Here is a 23,645-nt window from a genome sequence, read left to right on the forward strand (position 1 = left end):
ATCCTTCATTGCTCAATTAAACTCTATTTATTTATTTAGAGATGGAGTCTCGCTCTGTTGCACAGGCTGGAGCGCAGTGGTGCGATCTCAGCTCACTACAACCTCCACCTTCTGGGTTCAAGCAATTCTTGTGCCTCAGCCTCCCGAGTAGCTGGGACTACAGGTGCCCACCACCACGCCTAGCTAATTTTTGTATTTGTACTAGAGACAGGGTTTTGCCATGTTGACCAGGCTGGTCTCAAGCTCCTGACTTGAAGCCATCCGCCCTCCTCGGCCTCCCAAAGTGCTGGGATTACAGGCATGAACCGCAGTGCCCAGCCAATTAAACTCCTTTAAATTTAATTCGTCTGAAGTTTTTCTTTTATCACAAGTCACATCAATCCCTCAGGCCCCTGCTCAAATGCCACCTCTTCCTGAAAGCCATCCCTAAGTAGTCTCTCTAAAGAGCCATCCCAGCCCCTTTCTTTGCTTTATCCTTCACAGCACTTATCACTACCTGAAATTATGCCACACAGCTATTTACCAGTTTGGCATTGTGATTAAGCTTATCAAGTATGAAGCCAGACTGCCTGGGTTCAAATCCCAGCTCCACTACTTCCTTGTCATGTGACCTTCCAGCCTATGTTACAGTTGAGGGGTCATAATAGTACCTGTCTATAGGGCTTTGTGAGGATAAATGAATCAGTGTGTGTACCAGTGTTCTAACATTGCCTGCATTTCCATTTTTCCCAAAGCAGCCCAGTTACTTATTAACATACTGCTTTTTCCAGTGACACGTGTTCACAGTTATTAAGTCGATCTCCCGCCAAAATATAAGCTCTATTTTGTTTTCCCTTGTATCCCCAGTGCCTAGAACAGTGCCTGTTGCAAAGTAAGCTTTGAGTTAAAAAAAAGATGAAAGAATGAAAATGGCAGACTGCCTAGCAGAACTAGCCCTTCCCGATGTTTCACTGTTGCTATGGTGACGATCCAGTCTGCACGAAGATCCCAGCTTCCTTAACCTTGTTCCTACCTCCAGCCAGCTCACCCATTGGCCACCTGTATCTCCTGCTGTAGCAGCCAGAAAGCTACAACTCCCAGCCGGCTGAGCGCCACCAGCGCTTTCGCGTCCAAGTCCCTTTGCTGAGTGTGAGGGCCTGCGCAGTAGAACCCGCGGGCCCAGAGCTCCATCTGAGCATGTGCAGGCTGCGGGGTGTTTCCTTCGTCTGCTGGCGGGAGAGGAGTGGGGAGGAGCTCTTTACCCGCAGAGCATTGTGGGGCCCGCTTGGATCTCCTTGTCCAAAGGGTCTGGGCGCCGGGGCTGCAGTCTCTGGGTGAGGAGGCGGAGGCGGGAAACCTGCTTCGGTCTCCATGGTTACGAGCCGCTCAGCGCGCAGGAGGGGGATTCAAAGGTTGGCGTTGCCACAGTAACCCTGGAGTGGAAGGAGACGGGGATTAGAGACCTCGCGGGAGAAATTAGACTAACAGCCTGGGAACTGGAGGGATGGAGGGTGTGCCGGAGGAATCAGTCTGCAGTAAGGGGAGTTGGAGTGATATTAGGGGAAATGGGATGTTTTCAAGGACAGGGAGTGTTTTGATGAATTCCTATGTAATAAGGAGATTTGAAATCGACATGTTACTAGATACTTGGGATGCTCAAGGGGAAGTGGAAACGCAGTAGGATCCGCCCGCCTCAGCCTCCCAAAGCAGTAGGGAAAATTGGGGTATTAAGCTCTTTTGCCATTCTGCAGTTATAGAGCTCCTGCTGGAAGCCAGGCACGGTTGACAGTACTGGTAAACAGGACAGATGTGACTATAGACGGAATTGGGGTTTCATGGAGAAGGGGAGGTATAAGAAAAGGGGACTGTTGTCCTCTATGGGAGGGACTGGGAGGCGATTGGGAAGAACTGGCGCTGTAAAGAGAAGCTGGAAGTTTTATAAGGGAATTGAGGTATTATATAAGTTAATTCTGTTGTTATTTATAGAAGGCCAACTCAGTAGCAGCCTCTAGGAAGCACTGAGGATTCCTCAGTATGCAAAGGCATTTAGTGATAGAGTTACCAGATTTAGGGGGAAAGCAATGGCCAGTTAAATTCTAATTTCGGAAAATGCATAATATTGTAGTTACTCTCTGTTGTTTATCTGAAATTCAAATTTAGCTGGGCATCCTGTATTTTATTTGGCAGCTCTCATTATGGTTAATTTAAGTGTTTGTGAAGAGTGGGTTATTATAGGGGAAACAGGTATTATAGAGTAATTGGGTTGTAGGAGGAGCTGGGGATAGTCAGGAAAAGTCGGTTATTATAGGGGAAACAGGTATTATAGAGTAATTGGGTTGTAGGAGGAGCTGGGGATAGTCAGGAAAAGTCGGAGCGCTGAAGCTAACGCCAAGATCAGCACTGACTGTGTGCTGGAGACTATGCTAAGTACTCTTATTTTAAAAAACGTTTTATTATGGAAAGTTCCGGCCATATACAATTGTTTGCTTGTTTTTGAGATGGAGTCTTACGCTGTTGCCCAGGCTGGAGTGCAGTGGCGTGATCTCTGCTCATTTCAACCTCTGCTTCCCAGGTTCAAGCAATTCTCCTGCCTCAGCCTCCCGAGTAGCTGGGATTACAGGTGCGCACCACCACGCCCGGCTAATTTTTGTAATTTTAGTAGAGAAGGGGTTTCACCATGTTGGCCAGGCTGGTCTTGAACTCCTGACCTCAAGAGATTCACCCACCTCAGTCTCCCAAAGTGCTGGGATTATAGGCGTGAGCCACTGCTCCTGGCCCATATACAATTGTTAAACAGATAGTATATAATAAAGCTACTTGTACCCATCTCTGCTTTACATGAGTGCTGTTGAGGCATCCCAACATTCCTATGAGGTAGCGTTACTGTCACACCCCCATTTTACAGATGAGGAAACTGCACCACAGAGAGGTTAAATAACTTGGCCAGAGGTGTTAGAACCAGAATTTGGACCCACAGAATCGGGCCCCAGAGTCTGGGCTCTCAGCTGCCATGTCACATGTAACCTCCGTCTGGGAAATGTGAGTAGGGAGTGAGGCATGATGGGAGCAACAAGAGAGTAGTAGTAAGGTATAAAAGGAAAGGTAGGGAATTGGGCCGTTTGAGCATTGTGCAGTTGTTATAGGATTTTTATTTTTATTTTTTGAGACAGAGTCTCACTCTGTCACCCAGGCTGGAGTGCAGTGGTGCAATTTTGGCTCACTGCAACCTCCACCTTCTGAGTTCAAGCAATTCTCCTGCCTCAGCCTCCCGAGTAGCTGGGATTACAGGTGTGCGCCACCATGCCTGGCTAATTTTTGTATTTTCAGTGGAGACGGGGTTTCACCACGTTGGCCAGGCTGGTCTCGAACTCCTAACTTCAAGTGATCCGCCCGCCTCAGCCTCCCAGAGTGCTGGGATTACAGCCGTGAGCCATCGCCCCCAGCCAGTTGTTCTAGGATTTTTATAAGATGTTTTGGGAGACTGGGGGAGTTACAGAAGAGTTTTGTGTTTTGAAACATTATGGGAAGTTGTATAGTTGCATTTCAATAGAACAGTAGCAGCTAGCCACATGTGGGTGCATTACATTAATTATAATGAAATAAAACTCAGCACATTTCAGGAAGCACCTACAGTATTGGACAGTGAAGATCTAGAGCAGTCCCAATGAGTCTGGATAACAGGGATTTAGGGTAACCAAGGGTTAAGGCACAAGCAGGTGCAGCCAGTTCTAGGCAAGATTGGGCAGCATCCAGGCCACATCCTCACTCCTGTGATAACAAGACGGAAGTCTACACTTCAGCCTCCGATTGGTCATGGGCCAATCCTTCATAGGGTGTAACCAATTGGAGGCCTCTAAAGGGCACCTAGGGGTGTTACCAAATTCTTTTAGCTTAATGAAAACTCTAAAGAGCACTGCAGTCCGGGGCTCTTGAGCCACTTGCTCAAGCCCACTCCGACTCTGTGGAGTGTACTTTCACTTCCATAAATCTGTGCTTTCGTTACTCCGCTCTTTTGTTGCTTTGTTTGTGCATTTTGTTCAATTCTTTGTTCCACACACCAAGAACCCTAACAACTCACAGTCAGGACCTTCCATAGGGTAACACCATCACTGCAGAAAGTTCTGTTGGACAGCCCTGATGTGTGGGGTGACAAGTGTGGAGGCTTTCCTGGTTCCTAAAGTTCGACCTCATCTCTTAGCAATTGCTCTCATACTTCCTCTGACTCACCCCTAACCTTCTCCTCTCTGTTCTACTAAAAATACAAAAATTAGTTGGGCGTGGTGGTGGGCACCTGTAATCCCAGCTACTCAGGAGGCTGAGGCAGGAGAATCACTTGAACCTGGGAGGTGGAGGTTGCAGTGGGCCGAGATCATGCCACTGCACTCCAACCTGGGCGACAGAAAGACTCTGTCTCAAAAAAAAAAAAAAAGAAAGAAAAAAAAACCCATGCTGAATTGGCCAAATATTTATCTAGGACTTCCCAGCCTGCAGAACTGTAAGAAATAAAGTTTTACTGTTTAAGCCACTGAGTCCATGGTATTTTGTTATGGCAGCCTGAGCAGGATAAGGTAGTATACACACCTTTAACTTCACTGTGTAACTTCAGATTAATTTCCAAAATCAAGCATTACCTAACCAACAGCAGAACTTACATTTGTGCTCCATATACTCACCAGTAGTAGGCATTACTGACTTCTTAATAAATGGAAGTTTGATGAATATAAAATGTAGTATTTTTATGGTTTTTAATATGAGGTTTCTGATAACTAGACGTATGAAATTCTACTTTTGTTCATTGTCCATTGCGATTTACAAACTGTAACATTTTACTCATAACGTTTGCCCATTTTTCACAAGGAGTTTTCTGTTTACTCATGTTGAATCATTTTTATGTATTATAAATATCACCTATTTACATCTTCTTCTTAGTGGCTTCATTCTAATGAACTTCTTCTTTTTTGTTGTTGTTATTTTTTTTTTTTTTTTTTTTTTTTGAGACAGAGTGAGACTCTGTCAGCCAGGCTGGAGTGCAGTGGTGTGATCTTGGCTCACTGCAACCCCTGCCTCCCAGGCTCAAGTGATTCTCATGCCTTAGCCTCCCAAGCAGCTGGGATTACAGACCTGCACCACCATGCCCGGCTAATTTTTGTATTTTTAGTAGAGACGGGGTTTCACCATGTTGGCCAGGCTGGTCTCGAGCTCCTGGCCTCATCTGATTCACCCACCTCGGCCTCCCAAAGTGTTGGGATTACAGGCGTGAGCCACTGCATCCGGCCTTCTATTTTTAATTTAGCATACTCAAATAAATCAATTTAACTTCTAAAAATGTGTGCCTTTTTGTTTTAATAACATTAACCTTTTTTTTATTTTTGTACATTTATGAAGTACATTCTTCAAATGTAACAATTTAGTTCTACTTCAAGATAAGGTATAGACAACTGCAAAATTCCACTGTCTTCACGATCACAATCATGAAGAGGATGGAGCTGCAGAATCTGAGCATATAAAGACTTTTATGAATTCTAACGCCCAACCCCAACTTGAGCATTCATTGCGCTGGTCCTAATTCACATTCAAACGCCCTGAGAATGGAGCTAACAGGATACACTGCACCCAATCTCATAGGCACACACAGGATAGATCCGAATACCACTGCAAAGACTTTTAAAATGAGCTGATATTAAGACCTCAGTTCACAGAAAACAAAATAAATAATAAATATCTTCTGTTGGATACAAATAAAACAGAGTCTCATAAGATAACATTCACATGTCGACGGTACATATCGGAACTACTGAGAATACAAGGATGAGCTGCAAAAATCTCCACTTGTCTGGCAAATGACAACACAGTGAACACCAAACACTGAATAACATGTACGGTGGAATTATCTGACAAAGACTTTAAAAGAGACATTATAAAAATACTCAAATGAGGCCAGGCATGGTGGCTCATGCCTGTAATCCCAGCACTTTGGAAGGCCGAGGCAGGTGGATCACGAGGTCAGGAGATCGAGACCATCCTGGCCAACATGGTGAAACCCTGTCTCTACTAAAAATATTTTTTTAAAAAAATTAGCCGGGCGTGGTGGCATGAACCTGTAGTCCTAGCTACTCAGGAGGCTGAGGCAAGAGAATCGCTTGAGCCCGGGAGACAGAGGCTGCAGTGAGCTGAGATCACACCACTGCACTCCAGCCTAGATGACAGAGCGAGACTCCATCTCAAAAAAAAAAAAAAAAAATACTCAAATGTGCCAGGTGTAGTGGCCTGTAATCCCAGCACTTTGGGAGGCTGAGGTGGGTGGATCACTTGAGGCCAGGAGTTCAAAACCAGCCTGGCCAACATAGCAAAACTCTGTCTCTACTAAAAATACAAAAAATTAGCTGGCCTGTGGTGGTGCATGCCTGTAATCCCAGCTACTCAGGAGGCTGAGGCACAATAATCGCTTGAACCAGGAGGCAGAGGTTGCAGTGAGCTGAGATCGCACCACTGCACTCCAGCCTGGGTAACAGAGTTGAGACCCTGTCTTGAAGAAAAAAAAAGCTCAAACAAGCAAATGCTGACACATTTGCAGGAAAATGGAATATAAGCCAAGAAATTTAAAATATAGAGAACAAAATGGAAATTTTAGAACTGATACATACAGTGACCAAAATTTAAAAGGTGGTGAATGCACTCAGTGGGACGACACAGATAACAACAGGTGAACACTCCAGCAAATTTGAAAATAGACAAATTAAAATTACCCAATCAGAATAATGGAAAAAATGAAAAGATGTTCTAAATAAGTAGAATATCAGGGACATTTAGGAAAACATAAAAGTCTAACATTTCCACAATAACAGTCTCAGAAGAGGAGGAAAAAAACAAAATATAATATTGATTGATTCAACATAAATACTATGGTTTATTTCTAGATGGCAAGGAAAATCACATGTAAGAGGTTTCCATTTAAAAGAATTCCACTATTCATCAAAATTTTCATCTATTCTCAAGACTGTTTATTTCAAACTAGGTTTAGAGTAGCAAAGCATATGAATTTTACAGTAGAAGACATGAGAAGGATATAAAAGTTTGTTTTCTGTATTCTTTCAAAATTCTTATTTTGAAGGCCTTCTGGGCATATAAGCTATTGGAACTTGTCATCACTTAAACTATTTCCTATAAAGATGAAAATCAGGCTAATAAAAAGTATTTTTAGAAATTAGGCTGAAAACCTCTAAGTTTGGTAAAAGACATAAAACTGCAAATTTATGAATTGGAGCAAATTCCAAAGGGAATAAAACAAGGAAACTCATCCCCAACATAATGAAATGGCTAAAAACTAAAGATAAAGAAAAATACCTTGAAATCTGACAGAAAAATGACACACTACATACAGGGAAACAACAATTTGAATGACTGCAGATTTCTCATCAGGAAATACGGAAGCTAAAAGGAAACTGCTGAACAGAAAACAATGTCAACTAAAAATACTACAAGCAAAAAACATCACTGAGAATGAAGGTGAGAAAAAGATGTCCTCAGAGGAAGCAAAAAATAAGAGAATCTGTACCTATCAGAACCACTCTAAAAGAACTAAAAAACGTCTATCAGACGAAGTGGAAATTTGCAGAACGAAATTTGGAAAATAATGAAGGAAGAGCAACAGAAATGGTAAATATCTGGAAAAACATAACAGATTACTCTTCTCATGAGTTTTTTAAATCTTCTGAGTGATTAAAAGTAGAAAATATATAATAATTTATTGATGGGTTTTAAGATACAGAAAGATTATGTAGAAGATAACTATATCCTAGATGAGAAAAGGTAATAGGATCTAAATGGTGATAAAGTGCCTAGATTCCACTTTAAGTGGTACAAATGTGATAACAGTAGAATAGAAAAGACGTAACAAACTGGCTGACTGAGGATAAATCCTAACATATTAATAATTACATTAACGTAAGTAATTGAAATTTTCCAGTTAAAAGAGACTATCAGAATGGGTTCAAAATACACCATAAAAAAACTGACTCAACCAGATGGTGTCTACTAGGAACTTGTTTTAAACAGATTAAACATAAAAGGATGGAAATATGTGTGCCACGAAAACATTAATCAAAAGACAGCTGAAATGGCTACAAAATGACAGAGTCTATGGTAGAATCCAAATGTCAGAGTTGGCTTATTTTTTGTACGGTACATTGCCAAGAATGTCTGTCTCAGAATAAGCTGAATTACCCTCATTTTCTTTTTGGTGGTTCTGTGGAGTTGATTTACCACATTTCATCTCAGTATTCCTTGGAGTTGACCATGAACATTTAACCCAACAACTCCTTGTAGCAGGCTACACACCAGTGGGAAAATATTTTCTGCTCATGTTTGCATTTTCTCCCATTTTTGTGCTCTCTTTCAGCAAATACATTTACATTATTCTAATAACAGTAGCCATAGATAAAGTGTTAAAGTCCTAACATGCAAAAAAAAAAAAAAAAGACTGTCATCATGTATGCCTTGAGTGTCCTCAGCTGAGAAGCTTTTGTTAGCTTTTCTGCTTTTAGTTATGAGAAGGTGATACTTCAAACGGAGTGTCCATAGGAATTATTTTTCACATTAATCAGGAAAAGTTGCCTTTCCAGGCCCCATCCTTCATAAACACACCTATCCGGATGTCCTTTATCCTGGGTCTTCAAGAATCATGTCAATGGATAAAATAGTGATATATCAAGCCATGGTTGGAAAAAATTTAAAAGGAATATTACTACCTTCTTCAGACATTCTTGAGGAAAATGCATGAGGATACAGTCAATAGGTACATGCCAGGTTACAAGTCTGTCCTGAAAGCCTGTGTGATAGATGTTACCCAGTCTTCTTCTGTCTTGAACACTGAAATCAATGATCACATTTCTGTTTATCCATTTCCAATGAGAACGCTGGATTCTCTCTTCCAGACTACCTAACTGACTCATTTTACAAATTCTGCTGTCTAAGATAGGACACGAGGTAAGGGTCCCTTTCACTAATGCTTCTGAAGAGCACGTCCAGGGCCCGGTCCCCTTTCTTCTCCACCATGCTCAGCAAGGCCTCATTCTTGCTCTGCCGTGTCTTTTCCTGCTCCACCAGCTCCTTCTCATTCTCAGTAAGAACCTCATTGTCTTGGAGATCATCGAGCACCCCTTTCAGGTCCCCCATCCTGGCTTGGAGTTGCCGGTGGTTCTCCTTCACAAAGGCTGCACCTGGATGAAAGGGGGAGTTTCAGACTTTGAGAATCGCTCACTTACAGGATTCAGGATCTATACCAAGCTTAGAGTCAAAATTCAGGGGTGGGAGACTGCTCCTTGTGTCTGTAGCTTAATTTGTGGACATACAAAATCACACACATTCACAGAGCAAATATACCCTTTGCAGTATCAAATGCATCAAGGTGTCTCAAATAATGTATCTTCCTCAGTCCTACTCCTCTCATCCATTTCTTGAAGTCTGTTTCTTCCCAGTTGGTGTTTTTCATTGAAATCCTAGACAGAGCTCTATCTTGCTGTACATACATTTATATATAAATCCCTCTAACAACGAAACACAAATCTTCTAGTTCATACATTGTCAGAAACTGTGCATGATGCTAGAGGTATGGAGAAGGATTCAGCTGGATCCCCAAAGCTTAGCTGGCAGAGCTATGAAAGAAGAGATTTAACTGGAGACATACAATGAATAGAAAAGGAAGAACAGGGGAGAAGATACAGACTTTTTTCCATCATGTAGACTCAGGGTTTACGTTGTGCCCCATATAATGTCTGTATAAACTTGGCCAAATCATATTACTTCCATATCACGTGGTTTAGAATGCATGGAGGTTGAGGTGTGATTTTGACTCAAGACATGTTCTGGACCAGCTTCCTATAGACTGAGCTACTAAGCTTTTGATTTCAACGTGCAGGCAACAGGTGCTATATTTTGCTCCACATCCTAAACATTATATTTAGGAAGGGTAGAAGCCTTTTGTTGGTGCTGCTCAGCCTGCAGTCACCACCTACAGAGATGTTCTTTGATTTATTTTAGGACGTCACCTTTATCTGATTCTTAACCAAGCTCCTTAGCTGATCCTCATTGCACCTCCAGATGTGAGGCCTGATTTCTTTTTATTTAATCTGCCTCAATGGCCTTCCAGGCAACAACAGCTAGGAAATGGCATGATTGCCATCTCAGAAGGTGCTCTTTTTTTTCTCCCAGTGGTCTGTTTTGAGACATGAGTTCGGAAACTTACACTGTGTGGAGCCTGACAATGAAGCCAACAATATGGAAGGCGGGACGAAGACATGGAGAAACATTCCTCTCTTGTGATGTTGTTTGAGCCCATGAATCAGCCTCCCTGGAGTCAGTCCCACATCTCTTCCTTGAACTCCCCTGAGCCATGACACTCTTGATAATTTTACTCCATTTAAGTTGGACTTTCTGTCATTTGCCACACAAGACTTTACACAGATCCAGAGGACATTGCAGATTGCTACCTTGGGTGATTTTTAAAATTAACGTGGACATGAAGTCATCAGGAGACAAGGAGTTCCAGACCTGGATTTATTGCTTATTAGATGATGGAAACTTGGTCCTCTCAGTGTTAACTCTTTATTTATTTACTTATTTATTTATTTATTTTGAGACAAAGTCTCACTCTTGTCCCCAGGCTGGAGTGCGATGGCGCGATCTCGCTTACTGCAATCTCCGCCCCTGGGTTCAAGTGATTCTCCTGCCTCAGCCCCCCGAGTAGCTGGGATCACAGGCACCTGCCACCACGCCCAGCTAGTTTTTGTATTTTTAGTAGAGGCAGGGTTTCACCATGTTGGCCAGGCTGGTCTCGAACTCCTGACCTCAGGTGATCCACCTGCCTCGGCCTCCCAAAGTGTTGGGATTACAAGTGTGAGCCACTGCACCCAGCCAACTCTTTATATTAAATAATGTAAATAATTTTTTCTCTGCTATATACTAATTCCAGTGTCCTTAACAGATCCTTGGCTGATACCTGCTCTTGACTTTTACAACAGCCCCACCGTTCCCCACTTCCTATTCATTCCCAACCCACACTCAATCATCCACGCTGTTTTGAAGAGCCAACACATTGTTATCCATCCTTTAATAGTTACTCTTGCCTTTCCGTCTAAAGTCCAAAATATTTCAACTTTTATTCTTGGACTTTCAACTTCCAGCTCTTGACTATCCTTCTCATGTCACCTTTACTCTGTCCCTCTAACAGTTTAACTCACAGCCATATCAAACTACTTTAACTTAGAGTTCCCCAGACGCAAGATATTAAATATTTACCCCAAATAATTTGCTGTTGCATGCTCTTTTGTGTCTACATGATGTCCTCACACCCTTCTGGGACTAAATCATACTCATTGTCTGTATTTGTCTATGACATCAGTCATTCTTGGCAGATGACAAGGATGGAAGGAATGGAGCCTCGCTGAGAGATGCTGTTACAGCAGGCAGCTCGTCAGATATGAGCAGGGCAGGAGAGGACTCCTCCTCACCCCACCAGAAATGTCAGGCAACCATCGGGTGATGGTCAGGCAGTTGTTACACCGTCTCTCTAAAATAATAATTGGTTGCCACCGGCACCAGGGAAAGGCCGTCTCCTGGCAGAGAGAAAACACCTGAAACTGGTGATCAGCAGCTTCCCAATAAGATCTCGGGAATTGGGCCAGTGGGCTCAAGAATGTGCATTAAGAGCAGAGTTTAACTGGCCTATAACCTCTTAGGGAGGTTGAGCTGGTAAGGGAAGAATGCCTCAAGTGAGCATGCGTACGACTCCAAGAAACACACTGCGCATGCTCCCCTTCCAAGACCCTGCGGGCCACTATGCAGGCGACCAGCCCACCCCAGGGGAAGAATCAGGGGAGAAGGGATGCAAGACCCCGGAAGTGTGCCAACATATTAAACCCCAAGTCAAAAGGTCAAACCGTGCACTTGTCTTTCAAGTCACCCCCTCGGCCGTCTTCCAAGTGTACTTTCCTCCTTCCTTTCATTCCTGCTGTAAAGCTTTTTTTTTTTTTTTGTAGACGGAGAGTCTTGCTCTGTCGCCCAGGCTGGAGTGCAGTGGTGCGATCTCGGCTCACTGCAACCTCTGCCTCCCGGGTTCAAGCCATTCTCCTGCCTCAGCCTCCCGAGTAGCTGGGACTACAGGTGCCCACCACCACGCCCGGCTAATTTTTTGTATTTAAGTAGAGATGGGGATTTCACTGTGTTGCCCAGGCTGGTCTCGAACTCCTGAGCTCAAGCAATCCACCTGCCTCGGCCTCCCAGAGTGCTAGGATTACAGGCGTGAGCCACTGCACCTGGCCTCTTGCTGTAAAGCTTTTTAATAAACTTTCTCTCCTGCTCTAAAACTTGCCTCGGTCTCTCCTTCTGCCTTATGCCCCTCAAATTCTGTCTTCTAAGGAGGCAAGAATTGAGGTTGCTGCAGACCCATACGGATTTGCTGCCAGTAACATTCTGCTGCCATGTCACTTGGATACTTTCCACTGTCAAAGACCCCTTGATGTCTCATACATACCCTTGGCTTTAATGTAAACATTTCACTTACCTGAGAAAGGAGGAGGGGCTGATGCAGCTGCAAGCTGGAGATCCACTACAAAAGAGGGAAAAATTATATGATGAGATGAGATAAATCATGTACCCTTATTTAGCTTTTCTAGTCTTTGATGCAACCAACTGAAATAATTTAATTCTACATATGTCATAAGGCTCTTGTTTTGCACACTAATACACTGAGGAAACCCCATTAAGTTGTGGGTCACTCACTGACAATTCAGAAAAGGCATCGGAGGAAGAAACACATTTTTCCAATTTCTTTCAATTTGCAGGCCAAGATCTTAGGAACTATGGGGCTACAAAAACATATCATACAGCGCTACATAAATTACAGTCAAAGTAAAAGTGTTTTAGACATGAAATAACAGCATTACATGAGTTAATTAAAACATGTGTTTTTTGGATGTGATTGTACCAAGACTGTTGATGGTGCAGAAATGTGGGTACCCTTATAAGTTGATAGAAGATTTGCTAATTGGAGCTACCATTTTGGAAAATAATTTAAAAATATTTCCCATGATGCCTTCAATGTGGTTTTGCACTTTCATCTAGACTCCTTGATGTTTGCAAAGTTCAGATGCATTTTGCAGCATGCCCCCCCCACCCCACCTTTGGCAGCAGCTCAGTCACCATGTCACCAAGACAGAATAAATATGAGCTTCCCATCTCCTGTGAGGTCTCACAATTGAGTTTCTGGTCATTTGACTTCTGGGCAGAACATGAGCTGCCTTGAACCAGCATACTCATCCAAGACCCAGCCATCCACAATCTCCCCCATTTCATCTAGAATTTGCTATTTAAAAAAAAAAAGGCATGATTGTGACACCTGGAAAAAATCTTTTTTAAATAAAAAAGTAAACAATGTAAAAATATTCTGATGTTTACAGAGAAATGGAGAGTGTGGTGGCATCTGCTTACTCAAAATATGTATCGTATGTTGGCTGTGAACTAGATTGCATTCTAGCCACTGATAATGCAGGCAATGGGGAATCAGACATCTGCAAGGCTTCTTCGCATATTAAACATCACAAGGAGAGCTAAGAAGTTGCACAAACAAAACTCTTGACAATCTGAGATGCTAAGACATTTTACAGACTGGAGGGAGGAGGCAGGGAGGGTACATGTGGAGGTGCACTCATGAGATGCTACTCATGTGGAGATGAGGCCTGGGTCGGTTGAGCATCATCCAACCCTGCAATGTGCCTGGAAACTCCAAGTGCAGTCCCAGCTCATGTACACCGCCTCAACAAGAGGGCAGTTTGCCCAGAGAAGGGGAGGCACAGCCATGAAGCTGATCTTGAACTCTAGACACCATTGCAGGGAAAGGAAGGTGATGGGATTGTGAGGATTCAGTGGAGGAAGGAAGATCAGTGACTGAGGACCACAAAGAGCAGACAGTCTACACCAGTGGTCCCCAACCTTTTTGGCACCTGGGACCGGTTTAGTGGAAGACAATTTTTTCCACGGACTGGAGAGGGAGGGGATGGTCTCAGGATGATTCAAGTGCAATACATTTATTGTGCACCTAAGTTCTATTATTACATGGTAATGTATAATGAAATAATTATACAAACAACTCACCATAATGTAGAATCAGTGGGAGCCCTGAGCTTGTTTTCCTGCAACTAGGTGGTCCCATCTCAGGGTGATGGGAGACAGTGACAGATCATCAGGTGTTAGATTCTCCTAAGGAGCATGCACCCTAGATCCCTCGCATGCACAGTTCACAAGAGGGTTCGCGCTCCTATGAGAATGTAATGCCACCACTGATCCGACAGGAGGCAGAGCTCAGGCGGTAATGCAAGCAATGGGGAGCAGCTGTAAACACAGATGAAGCTTCGCCCGCTCACCCTCCACTCACCTCCTCTGTGCAACCCGGTTTCTAATGGGCCACAGACCAGTACCAGTCCCTAGCCCGGGGGTTGGGGACTCCTGGTCTGCACAGTCAACACTGTGACAATATTGCCCCAAACTACTAAAATACAACAGCAGCAACAGGCAAAACTCAGTTGAAATTGTTGAAAACCATTCCACAACATGTACTCACACATTTGTTCAACTATGTCCTTCTTCCTGGGCATTCAGTTTGGTTTCATTTTTTTCCCACCACAGACAATGCCTCAAATAATATCACTGCATACAACTTATCTTCATATGGGTGCTTTTATGTTATAGTATGGAATTCTAAAAGTGACTTTTTGTTCAAGGGACTTGTTTTAAAATTAATCTGTGCCTATACAACTACATAAAAGGTTAAAGCAATTTATAGCTCCTATGCAAATGTTATGTTAATATCCTTCCCTTCATAGAGCTTTACTGAAATTTTTCATGCTGTGTTACCCAAGACAAGGATCTGCTACTATTGAAGATACTGATTTCTGCATCATTGTAGGTATTCAAACAGAGCATGGCATTTTACAAATGTATTGGAGATATAAATGTATCTCCAGAGATTCAAGGAACTATCAGGAGATCTTTGGCAAATTGTCTGGGAGTTTCTAAACTTTAAAAAATTGTGTTTATGATGTTGAGCTTCTGTGAATGGATAAAACATTTTCCAGAACTTTTTAACAGATTGTCTAAGGGAATAAGACACCCTGAAAATGAAAAGCATGAGTATGGAAGAAATGATTAAATTGTGAAGAAAATGGAACTAAACAGTCCTTATGTTCCTTCTGACTCTTAGAATCTTCTGTTCTTTACCCCCTAGGTTCGAGGGTTTCCACCCCTCTCCCAGGCCCCTTGAGCATTTCACTTCCTAGAGATGAATAAGTGCCACCATTGTTGTTTTATCACACTGATAATACACTGACAATAGATTTCTCTTTTTTCTTTTTTGGCAAGAACATTTTATTTTATTCAAACTATTTTATTTTTTTAATTTAATTTAACTTTAAGTTCTGGGATACATGCGGAGGACATGCAGGTTTGTTACAAAGGTAAACATGTGCCATGGTGGTTTGCTGCACCTATCAAATCATCACCTAGATATTAAGCCCCGCATGCATTAGCTATTTATCTTCTTCATTTTTTTTTTTTTTTAGACGGAGTTTCGCTCTTGTTGCCCAGGCTGGACTGCTGTGGCACAATCTTGGCTCATTGCAACCCCCCTTCCTGGGTTCAGGTGCTTCTCCTGCCTCAGCCTCCCACGTAGCCAGGACTACAGGCATGTACCACCACGCCCGGCTAATTCTGTATATTTAGTAGAGACCGGGTTTCACCATGTTGAGCAGGCTGGTCTCGAACTCCCGACCTTAGGTGATCCTCCCGCCTCGGCCTCCCAAAGTTCTGGGTTTACAGGCGTGAGGCACCATACCTGGCCTTTTAGCTATTTACCTAGATGTTCTCCCTCCCCCCATCACCCAAAAGGCCCCAGTGTGTGTTGTTCCCCTCCCTGTGTCCATGTGTTTTAACACTGACAATAGATTTCTTATCCTGTCTGGGAAAGAACCATAAACAAGATTTCTTCTTTGAAATCCAAGGATAGAGGTACATGATGGATCCCTGTCTAAAAATGCCAGCCTCGCCCACTCACCCACCTGGCTTCACCTCAGTATCCCACACCAAAGTCCCATGTCTTTTTTCAGTAATTTCAAGTTGAATGGGTTCCTTCATCTGCCCAGCATAGAATTTTGAGAAGTGCTGAATTTCTCCAGGGCTCCTGTAGGACAATTTCAACTCCTAGAGGAAACACATCAGTTGACTTGAAGCAGTGGAGGGTGGAAAGGCCCGGCTCCCTACAGTGAACTGGCCAATGGAACTTAACCCGTTTCCTGTGCGATGTCATGGCTGGTTGAGTGGGAAACAGAGGAAGAGAGCTAAACAGCTCTTTACATTTACAATGTTAGGAAATGCTTTTATACCGGGAAGGGAAGAATAACCTAGCTGTCAACACCACATGAGTCAGAGAAAAACTATCTGAGCTACCAACTGAATACAAACATCTTAGATTTTGAGGGTTTTGAGGCCCCTCATTAATGATGCCACCAGCTCAGAATCCGACATTCTATAGAGAAGCAAGAAAACTTCCAAAGCAGCCCCATCAGGTCTCTCTGAGCCTCGCTGGGAAGCCGGGGTCAGATATGCCATTTCAGGTCCCTCTCTGTTTTGCACCCAGTCTCCCCAGGATTCCTAAAAAAAGCTGCCCTGGGGAGCAAGAAAGCCCCTTATGCAGGACAGAATTAGGAAAAGCTTAGCTCATGCAAATCTCTAGTTTCTTCAGAAAACAAGCCCCCCCTCCCCAGCTCTTGGAAAATAGGGATTTAAAAAATTGCAAAGGGTGAGATTGTTGGCTGGAATCTTTTTAAATGGAAGATGACTATGAGGAGAGTTTACCTCACTCAAGATCATTACCTCTAGGGCGGGCGCGGTGACTCACGCCTGTAGTCCCAGCACTTTGGGAGACTGAGGTGACCGATTGCTTGAGGTCAGGAGCTCAAGACCAGCCTGGCCAATATGTTGAAACCCCCATCTCTACTAAAAATACAACAATTAGCCAGGCGTGGTGGCAGGTGCCTGTAGTCCCAGCTACTCAGGAGGCTGAGGCAGGAGAATCGCTTGAACCCAGGGAAAGAAGGTTGCAGTGAGCAGAGATTGCGCCACTGCACTCCAGCCTGGGCGACAGAGTAAGACTCTGTCTCAAAAAAAGATTATCACCTCAGGTTGTAATTGCCACTTCTTATCTCACATTTACTATGTTGTATCATTATGGATGAAATACCCTGTATTTTATTTATTTATTTCTATATCAGCAATGTTTATGGAAGGTTCTGCAACAGCCAAGAATGTATCTTGCCTGAAGGACAACCAAACTTCTGGGGAAGGCAGTCCCTGCTTCATATTAATTGCTGTGGAGTTTATCAAGGAAACTGGGAACTAAAATCAGAGCAAGGTTGGGCACTTTATTAAATTCCTATGCTCTGGTATACTTAGAAAAAGATCACTGAACTGATGTCTGCAATAAGCTTCACATCTTGTTGTCTATATGACTGGAAAAATCATTTTTCCTATTTTAGCCTTAGTGTCCAAAAAGGAGACATGTAAATATTGACACCTAACCCTCTTGTTTCTCACCTCTTCCAAGGTCCGCAAATAGGAAAAATCCATCTATGCCAAAACAATAACATTAGTCCGTCCCATTCTTAATTAAAGACCTTGAAATCACTGGGATGTGTTTTCCCATTAAAACTGGAAAACAATTAAATCTTGATACTTTGTTCTAGAGATGGTATATTGTGCTGGACAACCTCATCTTTATTTTAGAGAACGTATGCTGTGAGACATCTTTGACAATCTATTTGGGGCCAGGTGTGGTGGCTCGAGCCTGTAATCTCAGCACTTTGGGAGGCCAAGGTGGGCAGATCACGAGGTCAGGAGTTCGAGACCAGCCTGGCCAACATGGTGAAACCCCGTCTCTACTAAAAATAAAAAATCAGCCGGGCGTGGTGGTGCATGCCTGTAATCCCAGTTACTCAGGAGGCTGAGGCAGGAGAATCACTTGAACCTGGGACGTGGCGGTTGTAGTGGGCCAAGACCACACCACTGCACTCCAGCTTGGGCAACAGAGCGAGACTCCGTCAAAAAAGAAGGAAAGAAAGACAGAAAGAGAGAAAGAAAGGAAAGAAGAAAGAAAGAAAGAAAGAAAGAAAGAAAGAAAGAAAGAAAAAGAAAGAGAAAGAGAGAAAGAAAGAGAGAAAGAGAGAAAGAAAGAGAAAGAAAGGAAGAGAGAAAGAGGAAGGAAGGAAGGAAGGAAAGAAGGAAGGAAGGAAGGAAATCTATTTGGAAATACACTAGGTTTAAGTTGGTTAATACTCTTTGAATCAGTAATTTCATTTAGGACACTCTAGCCCTGCAGGAAAAATGTAAAACCATATGAATGGAAAGACTTCTTGCCAGGGCACTTCTTGGGAGAAATTACATGCGACTAAATGTTGAATAATCATGAAATAATGAAAAAAGCTCTAGGGATTTCGCTACATGGCATATCATGTCCCAGTAAATCTGTATGTAGGAATAATTTAAATTGCACAGAATTATATAGTAATCTCCATTTAAAAATATATAAAATGAAATATATAACATAAAATCAGCTCTTCCTTCAACTACCTTAACAAATACATATTAAGTGTGTTAGTTAGGCAAGACATCAGGACTGAAGATAATTATAACAGGGAAATGGAAACTTCAGTTTGGGAAACTCAATGTGTAATTTTAACCTAACATAAGTACGTCAAATACTAAAATGTTACCTCTGCCTGTCTTAGGGTCTTGGAAATATGTAATATGATTAATACTATTTTTCTATAATTTCAATTTTTTTAAAGGGCATATTTGTGATTAATAAAGAAAAATGTTGCATTTTGCTAAGATTCTTCCATTTGTTTCAGAAATATAAAACACTCTGAAACCTGCTGAGTTGGGTTTGAATTCTACTAACCTTGGGCATTACTTTCAGGTTAGCAGAATTAGACACAATATAACTGGAACCAAAGTTCAGGGGTTCCACTGGGGGCGAAGTCTGCAGGCGCACACCATGGAAGCGATCTTCCTCATCATCTATCGCCTGAGGAAGAAGGGGCAGAAACATTAGAGAGCACAAAAAATAGTAAAGCAAGTAGTGGCATAAAAAGTTATTTATATGGTATATTAAGTAGCACGTAGGCTATGATTCAATTGCTATAAAGATTAAAGTATTCAATTGATATAAAGATTGTGATAGGTAGATACACAGATATGAATGAATATGTCTCTATGCACAAAGAGACATATTGATGAAATTTTACTGAAAGATATCTCAGGGCCAAAGGATTTCTTGTGAATGTGAACTTATAAATTCTTGTATAGTTTGCTTTTATTTTTACACTGTGGAAAGATTGGCTGTGTACTTATGAAAGCACAGGACAGAGGGACTTCTTTTTGGTGTCTCAGCAGAGGACTGGTAGCTCAGCTGTGTCTGTGCACACGTCTATGATGGACAAGGGTAGAGATGTTACTTCTCTCCGTCACAGGGCTGCTGTGAGATGCTCAATCACCTGACCACCAGCGAGCAGAAACAGTCACCTCTGCGAGGCCCAGCAGCCAGAGCAGAAAGCGAGACCTCAAAACTATCTCTAAGCGGCCAGGCACGGTGGTTCACACCTGTAATCCTAGCGCTTTGGGAGGCCGAGGTGGGCAGATCACAAGGTCAGGAGTTTGAGACCAGTGTGGCCAGCATGGCGAAACCCCGTCTCTACTAAAAATATAAAAATTAGCCGGGCGTGGTGGCGGGCGCCTGTAATCCCAGCTACTCTGGAGGCTGAGGCAGGAGAATCACTTGAACCCGGGAGGCAGAGATTGCAGTGAGCCGAGATTGCGCCACTGCATTCCAGCCTGGGCGACACAGCGAGACTGTCTCACCAAAAAAAAAAAAAAAATCTATCTGAGCAGCCAGCCATCAAAGACACAGAATGGAATTCAAACAAAACCTTTCTACCTTTGGGAAGTCTCAGGTACAACTCAATAGAGACTTTGTAGAATTAATGAGCAAGGAATTTATGCTAAAAACAATGACTGTCAGTGATATTATTAGTCCAGCTGATGGACTCCCTTGCAGGATAATGACCAAGAGGGACACAAGGGGACTTCGGGGAAGCTGGTGATGTCTTGTTGCCTGTTCTAGGTGCTGCATACGTAAGTGTGTCAACTATGAAAATTATGAAGCAATAAATTATGTGCATATTTCATTAAAAGTAGAGGCCAGGTGCAGTGGCTCATGCCTGTAATCCCAGCACTTTGGGAGGCCGAGGCAGGCAGATCACCTGAGGTCAGGTGTTCGAGAACAGCCTGGACAACATAGTGAAACCCCATGTCTACTAAAAATACAAAAATTAGCTGGGCATGGTGGTGAGTGCCTATAATCCCAGCTACTCGGGAGGCTGAGGCAGGAGAATCGCATGAACCTGGGAGGCAGAGGTTGCAGTGAGTCGGGATTGCACCACTGTACTCCAGCCTGAGCGATAGAGCAAGACTCTGCCTCAAAAAAAAAAAAAAGAAAGAAAGAAAGAAAGAAAGAAATGTCAGCAGATATCTATGAAGAAAAGGATGGCCCACGCAGAAAACCTGAATTGGGCCTGGGAGATCAAATAAAAGAAAAATTTCATATTGTATTGAGCAAAGAGATGAAACTATGATGGGGGTAAGGCAGAGAAGGGATGTGGAGAACTATCCAGGAGGCATCATATATATGTTTAGAAAAAGAACCAGTTTCCGAAGGGTCAAAAGAAACTGATGGGGGAAAGAAATAACATATCATACCATCTCTGATGAACAATTTTTACATGAACAGATATGTTTAAATTAAATTATAGTAATAACACATTAGAACTAAATCACCAAACAAATCCATATCACATTGCTAGGGTTATCATTATGGACAGATTTCTGTAGGTGTTGAGACACATACCACTGGATTAATTTTCTTAACCTTCTTTATTTGTTATAGTTCTTATCATATGCACATATATTTTTCCTATAGCATTCCATGTAATATCTTTGGTTGTCATGTTTTTGCCTCTTTTGTTCACTGATGTATCCTCAGCCTCTAAAATAGTGTCTGGAATATATAAGGCACACAACAAATATTTATTGGATGAATAAATGGGTTTCCCTGGAACAGTACTGTTGAATAGAAATGTAATGCAACCCCCAAATGCAATTTTTTTTTTTGAGACGGAGTCTCGCTCTGTCGCCCAGGCTGGAGTGCAGTGGTGTGATCTCAGCTCACTGAAGCTCCGCCTCCCAGGTTCACACCATTCTCCCACCTCAGCCTCCCGAGTAGCTGGGACTACAGGCACCTGCCACCGCGCCCAGCTAATTGTTTGTATTGTTAGTAGACACGGGGTTTCACCGTGTTAGCCAGGATGGTCTCGATCTCCTGCCCTTGTGATCCGCCCACCTCGGCCTCCCAAAGTGCTGGGATTACAGGCGTGAGCCACCACGCCTGGCCCTCCTTGTGCTTTTAACTAATTTATGATTAAACAGAAATGGTCCCGCCCATGATATAGAGTACGCAATTTACAGAGAAGCAGATCATAAATAAATAAATAGATATGTGAACATAACAGAGGGAAAGAAGAGGGTACAGTAATCAAGAACAATGGGAGAACTGGAGGGCACGGTGGCTCACACCTGTAATCTCAGCACTTTGGGAGGCCGAGGTGAGCAGATCATTTGAGGTCAGGAGTTTGAGACCAGCCTGGCCAACATGGTGAAACCCCATTTCTACTAAAAATACAAGAATTAGTGGGGTGTGGTGGCGCATGCCTGTAGTCTCAGCTACTCGGGACACTGAGGCAGGAGAATCGCTTGAACCTGGTAGGCAGAGGTTGCAGTGAGCTGCGACTGTGGCACTGCACTCCAGCCTGGGCGACAGGGCGAGACCCCATCTCAAAAATAAATAAATAAAGGGAGGGATGGACCAGACTAGAGGGCCTACTAAAGGCTTTTGGAAGCAGAAATCTTTAGGCAAAGACTAGAAAGATGAGCAGGAGCCAGTCTTGCAAGGGAAACACAAAGGGTAAGAGCCCAGAAGCAGGAATTCTTGGAGTATTTGAGGGATGAAAATTCAGGACAGAAATGCTGGAACATAATGAGTGAGAAGAGAGTGATAGGAGATGGATAACTGAGATGTTCTAGGGTCACAAGAAGTCATGGCTTCAGCTGGGCACAGTGGCTCACACCTGTAATCTCAGAACTTTGGGAGGCTGAGGCGGGCGGATCACCTGAGGTCAGGAGTTCAAGACCAGCCTGACCAATATGGTGAAACCCTGTCTGTACTAAAAATACGAAAATTAGCTGGGCATGGTGGTGTGTGCCTATAGTCCCAGCTACTCAGTAGGCTGAGACAGGAGAATTGCTTGAACCCGGGAGATGGAGGTTGTAGTGAGCTGAGATCATGCCACTGCACTCCAGCCTGGGGGACACAGCAAGACTCCGTCTCAAAAAAAAAAAAAAAAAAAAAAAAAAGCCATGGCCTCTAGGCCACAGTAAATTATTTGATTCATGTTCTAAGTGTAACGTGAATCCATTAAAGAATCTTTGGCCAAAGTGTGATGTAGTAATGTATTTTTTAAGTGTATTAGAATTAAAAATTTTTAATTTTTTTTCTTTCCAACATTTATTTTATTTATTGATTTATTTAAGACAGAGTTTCGTTCTGTTGCCTGGAGTGCAGTGGCGAAATCTTGGCTCACTGCAACCTCTGCCTCCTGGGTTCAAGCAATTCTCATGCCTCCACCTCCCAAGTAGCTGGGATTACAGGCATGTGCCATCACATCCAGCTAATTTTTTGTATTTTTAGTACAGATGGGGTTTCACCATATTGGCCAGGCTGGTCTCGAACTCCTGGCCTCAAGTGATCTGCTCGCCTTGGCCTCCCAAAGTGCTGGGATTATAGGCATGAGCCACCATGCCCAGCCCCATCATTTATTTTAGGTTCAAGAAGTACATGTGCAGGTTTGTTGTATGGGCCAATTGCATGTAATGGGGGTATTACTTATTTTGCAAAAAATCTCCCTGTTCCTAGATTTTAAAAATAGGTGGTAGATGAAAAACAATGGAACCAGTGAGATAAGCTTGAAGACTTTATCCATACTTCTAGCAAAAATGGCAGTGGTTGGCACTAAAGCTGGCAGTGAAGCTGAACGGAGTAAAACTGGTTCAAGTTATGTTATGAAAATGAAAAGAATCAAAATTGATGAGATGCTGGATGTGGAAAAGAAAAGAAATCGAGGCCGAGGGGGGCAGATCACTTGAGGTCAAGAGTTCAAGACCAGCCTGGCAAACACGGTGAACCCTGTCTCTACTAAAAAATAAATACATAAATAAAATTAAAAAATACAAATAGCTGGGCGTGGTGGCAGACACCATAATCCCGGTGAGGCATGAGAATCACTTCACTTGAACCTGGGAGGCAGAGGTTGCAGTGAGCTGAGATCGCACCACTGCACTCCAGCCTGGTGACACAGCAAGACTCCGTCTCAAAAAAAAAAAAAGAAAAGAAAATACGTGGAGGAATTAAAGATGAACACTAGAGTATGGCTTGAATGACTCGATGGAATTTA

The 23,645-nt window shown here is 43.0% G+C and overlaps 1 protein-coding gene across 14 annotated transcripts in view; it reads right to left on the reverse strand.

The window, feature by feature from the left end:
• Positions 1-322: 322 nt before the first annotated feature.
• The window catches only part of LOC129135367 (caspase recruitment domain family member 8), a 62,077-nt gene continuing 38,754 nt past the window's right edge, over positions 323-23,645 (reverse strand). For 11 of the 14 annotated variants that reach the window (XM_063801963.1, XM_016936393.4, XM_016936390.4 and 8 more), the window contains 4 exons: positions 18,983-19,108; positions 16,086-16,227; positions 12,539-12,583; positions 6,859-9,197 (listed from right to left, as the gene is read on the reverse strand). In XM_063801963.1, coding sequence (XP_063658033.1) covers positions 8,932-9,197; positions 12,539-12,583; positions 16,086-16,227; positions 18,983-19,108 — 579 coding nt within the window. In that variant the 3' untranslated portion in view covers positions 6,859-8,931. Of the gene's footprint in view, positions 1,413-5,687; positions 9,198-12,538; positions 12,584-16,085; positions 16,228-18,982; positions 19,109-23,645 lie in introns of those variants that run through there. The other 3 variants (XM_016936391.4, XM_054673642.2, XM_016936398.4) reach the window with 3 other exon arrangements.

This window comes from Pan troglodytes, chromosome 20 (assembly GCF_028858775.2).
Source record: "Pan troglodytes isolate AG18354 chromosome 20, NHGRI_mPanTro3-v2.0_pri, whole genome shotgun sequence".
NCBI classification, from domain to species: domain Eukaryota; kingdom Metazoa; phylum Chordata; class Mammalia; order Primates; family Hominidae; genus Pan; species Pan troglodytes.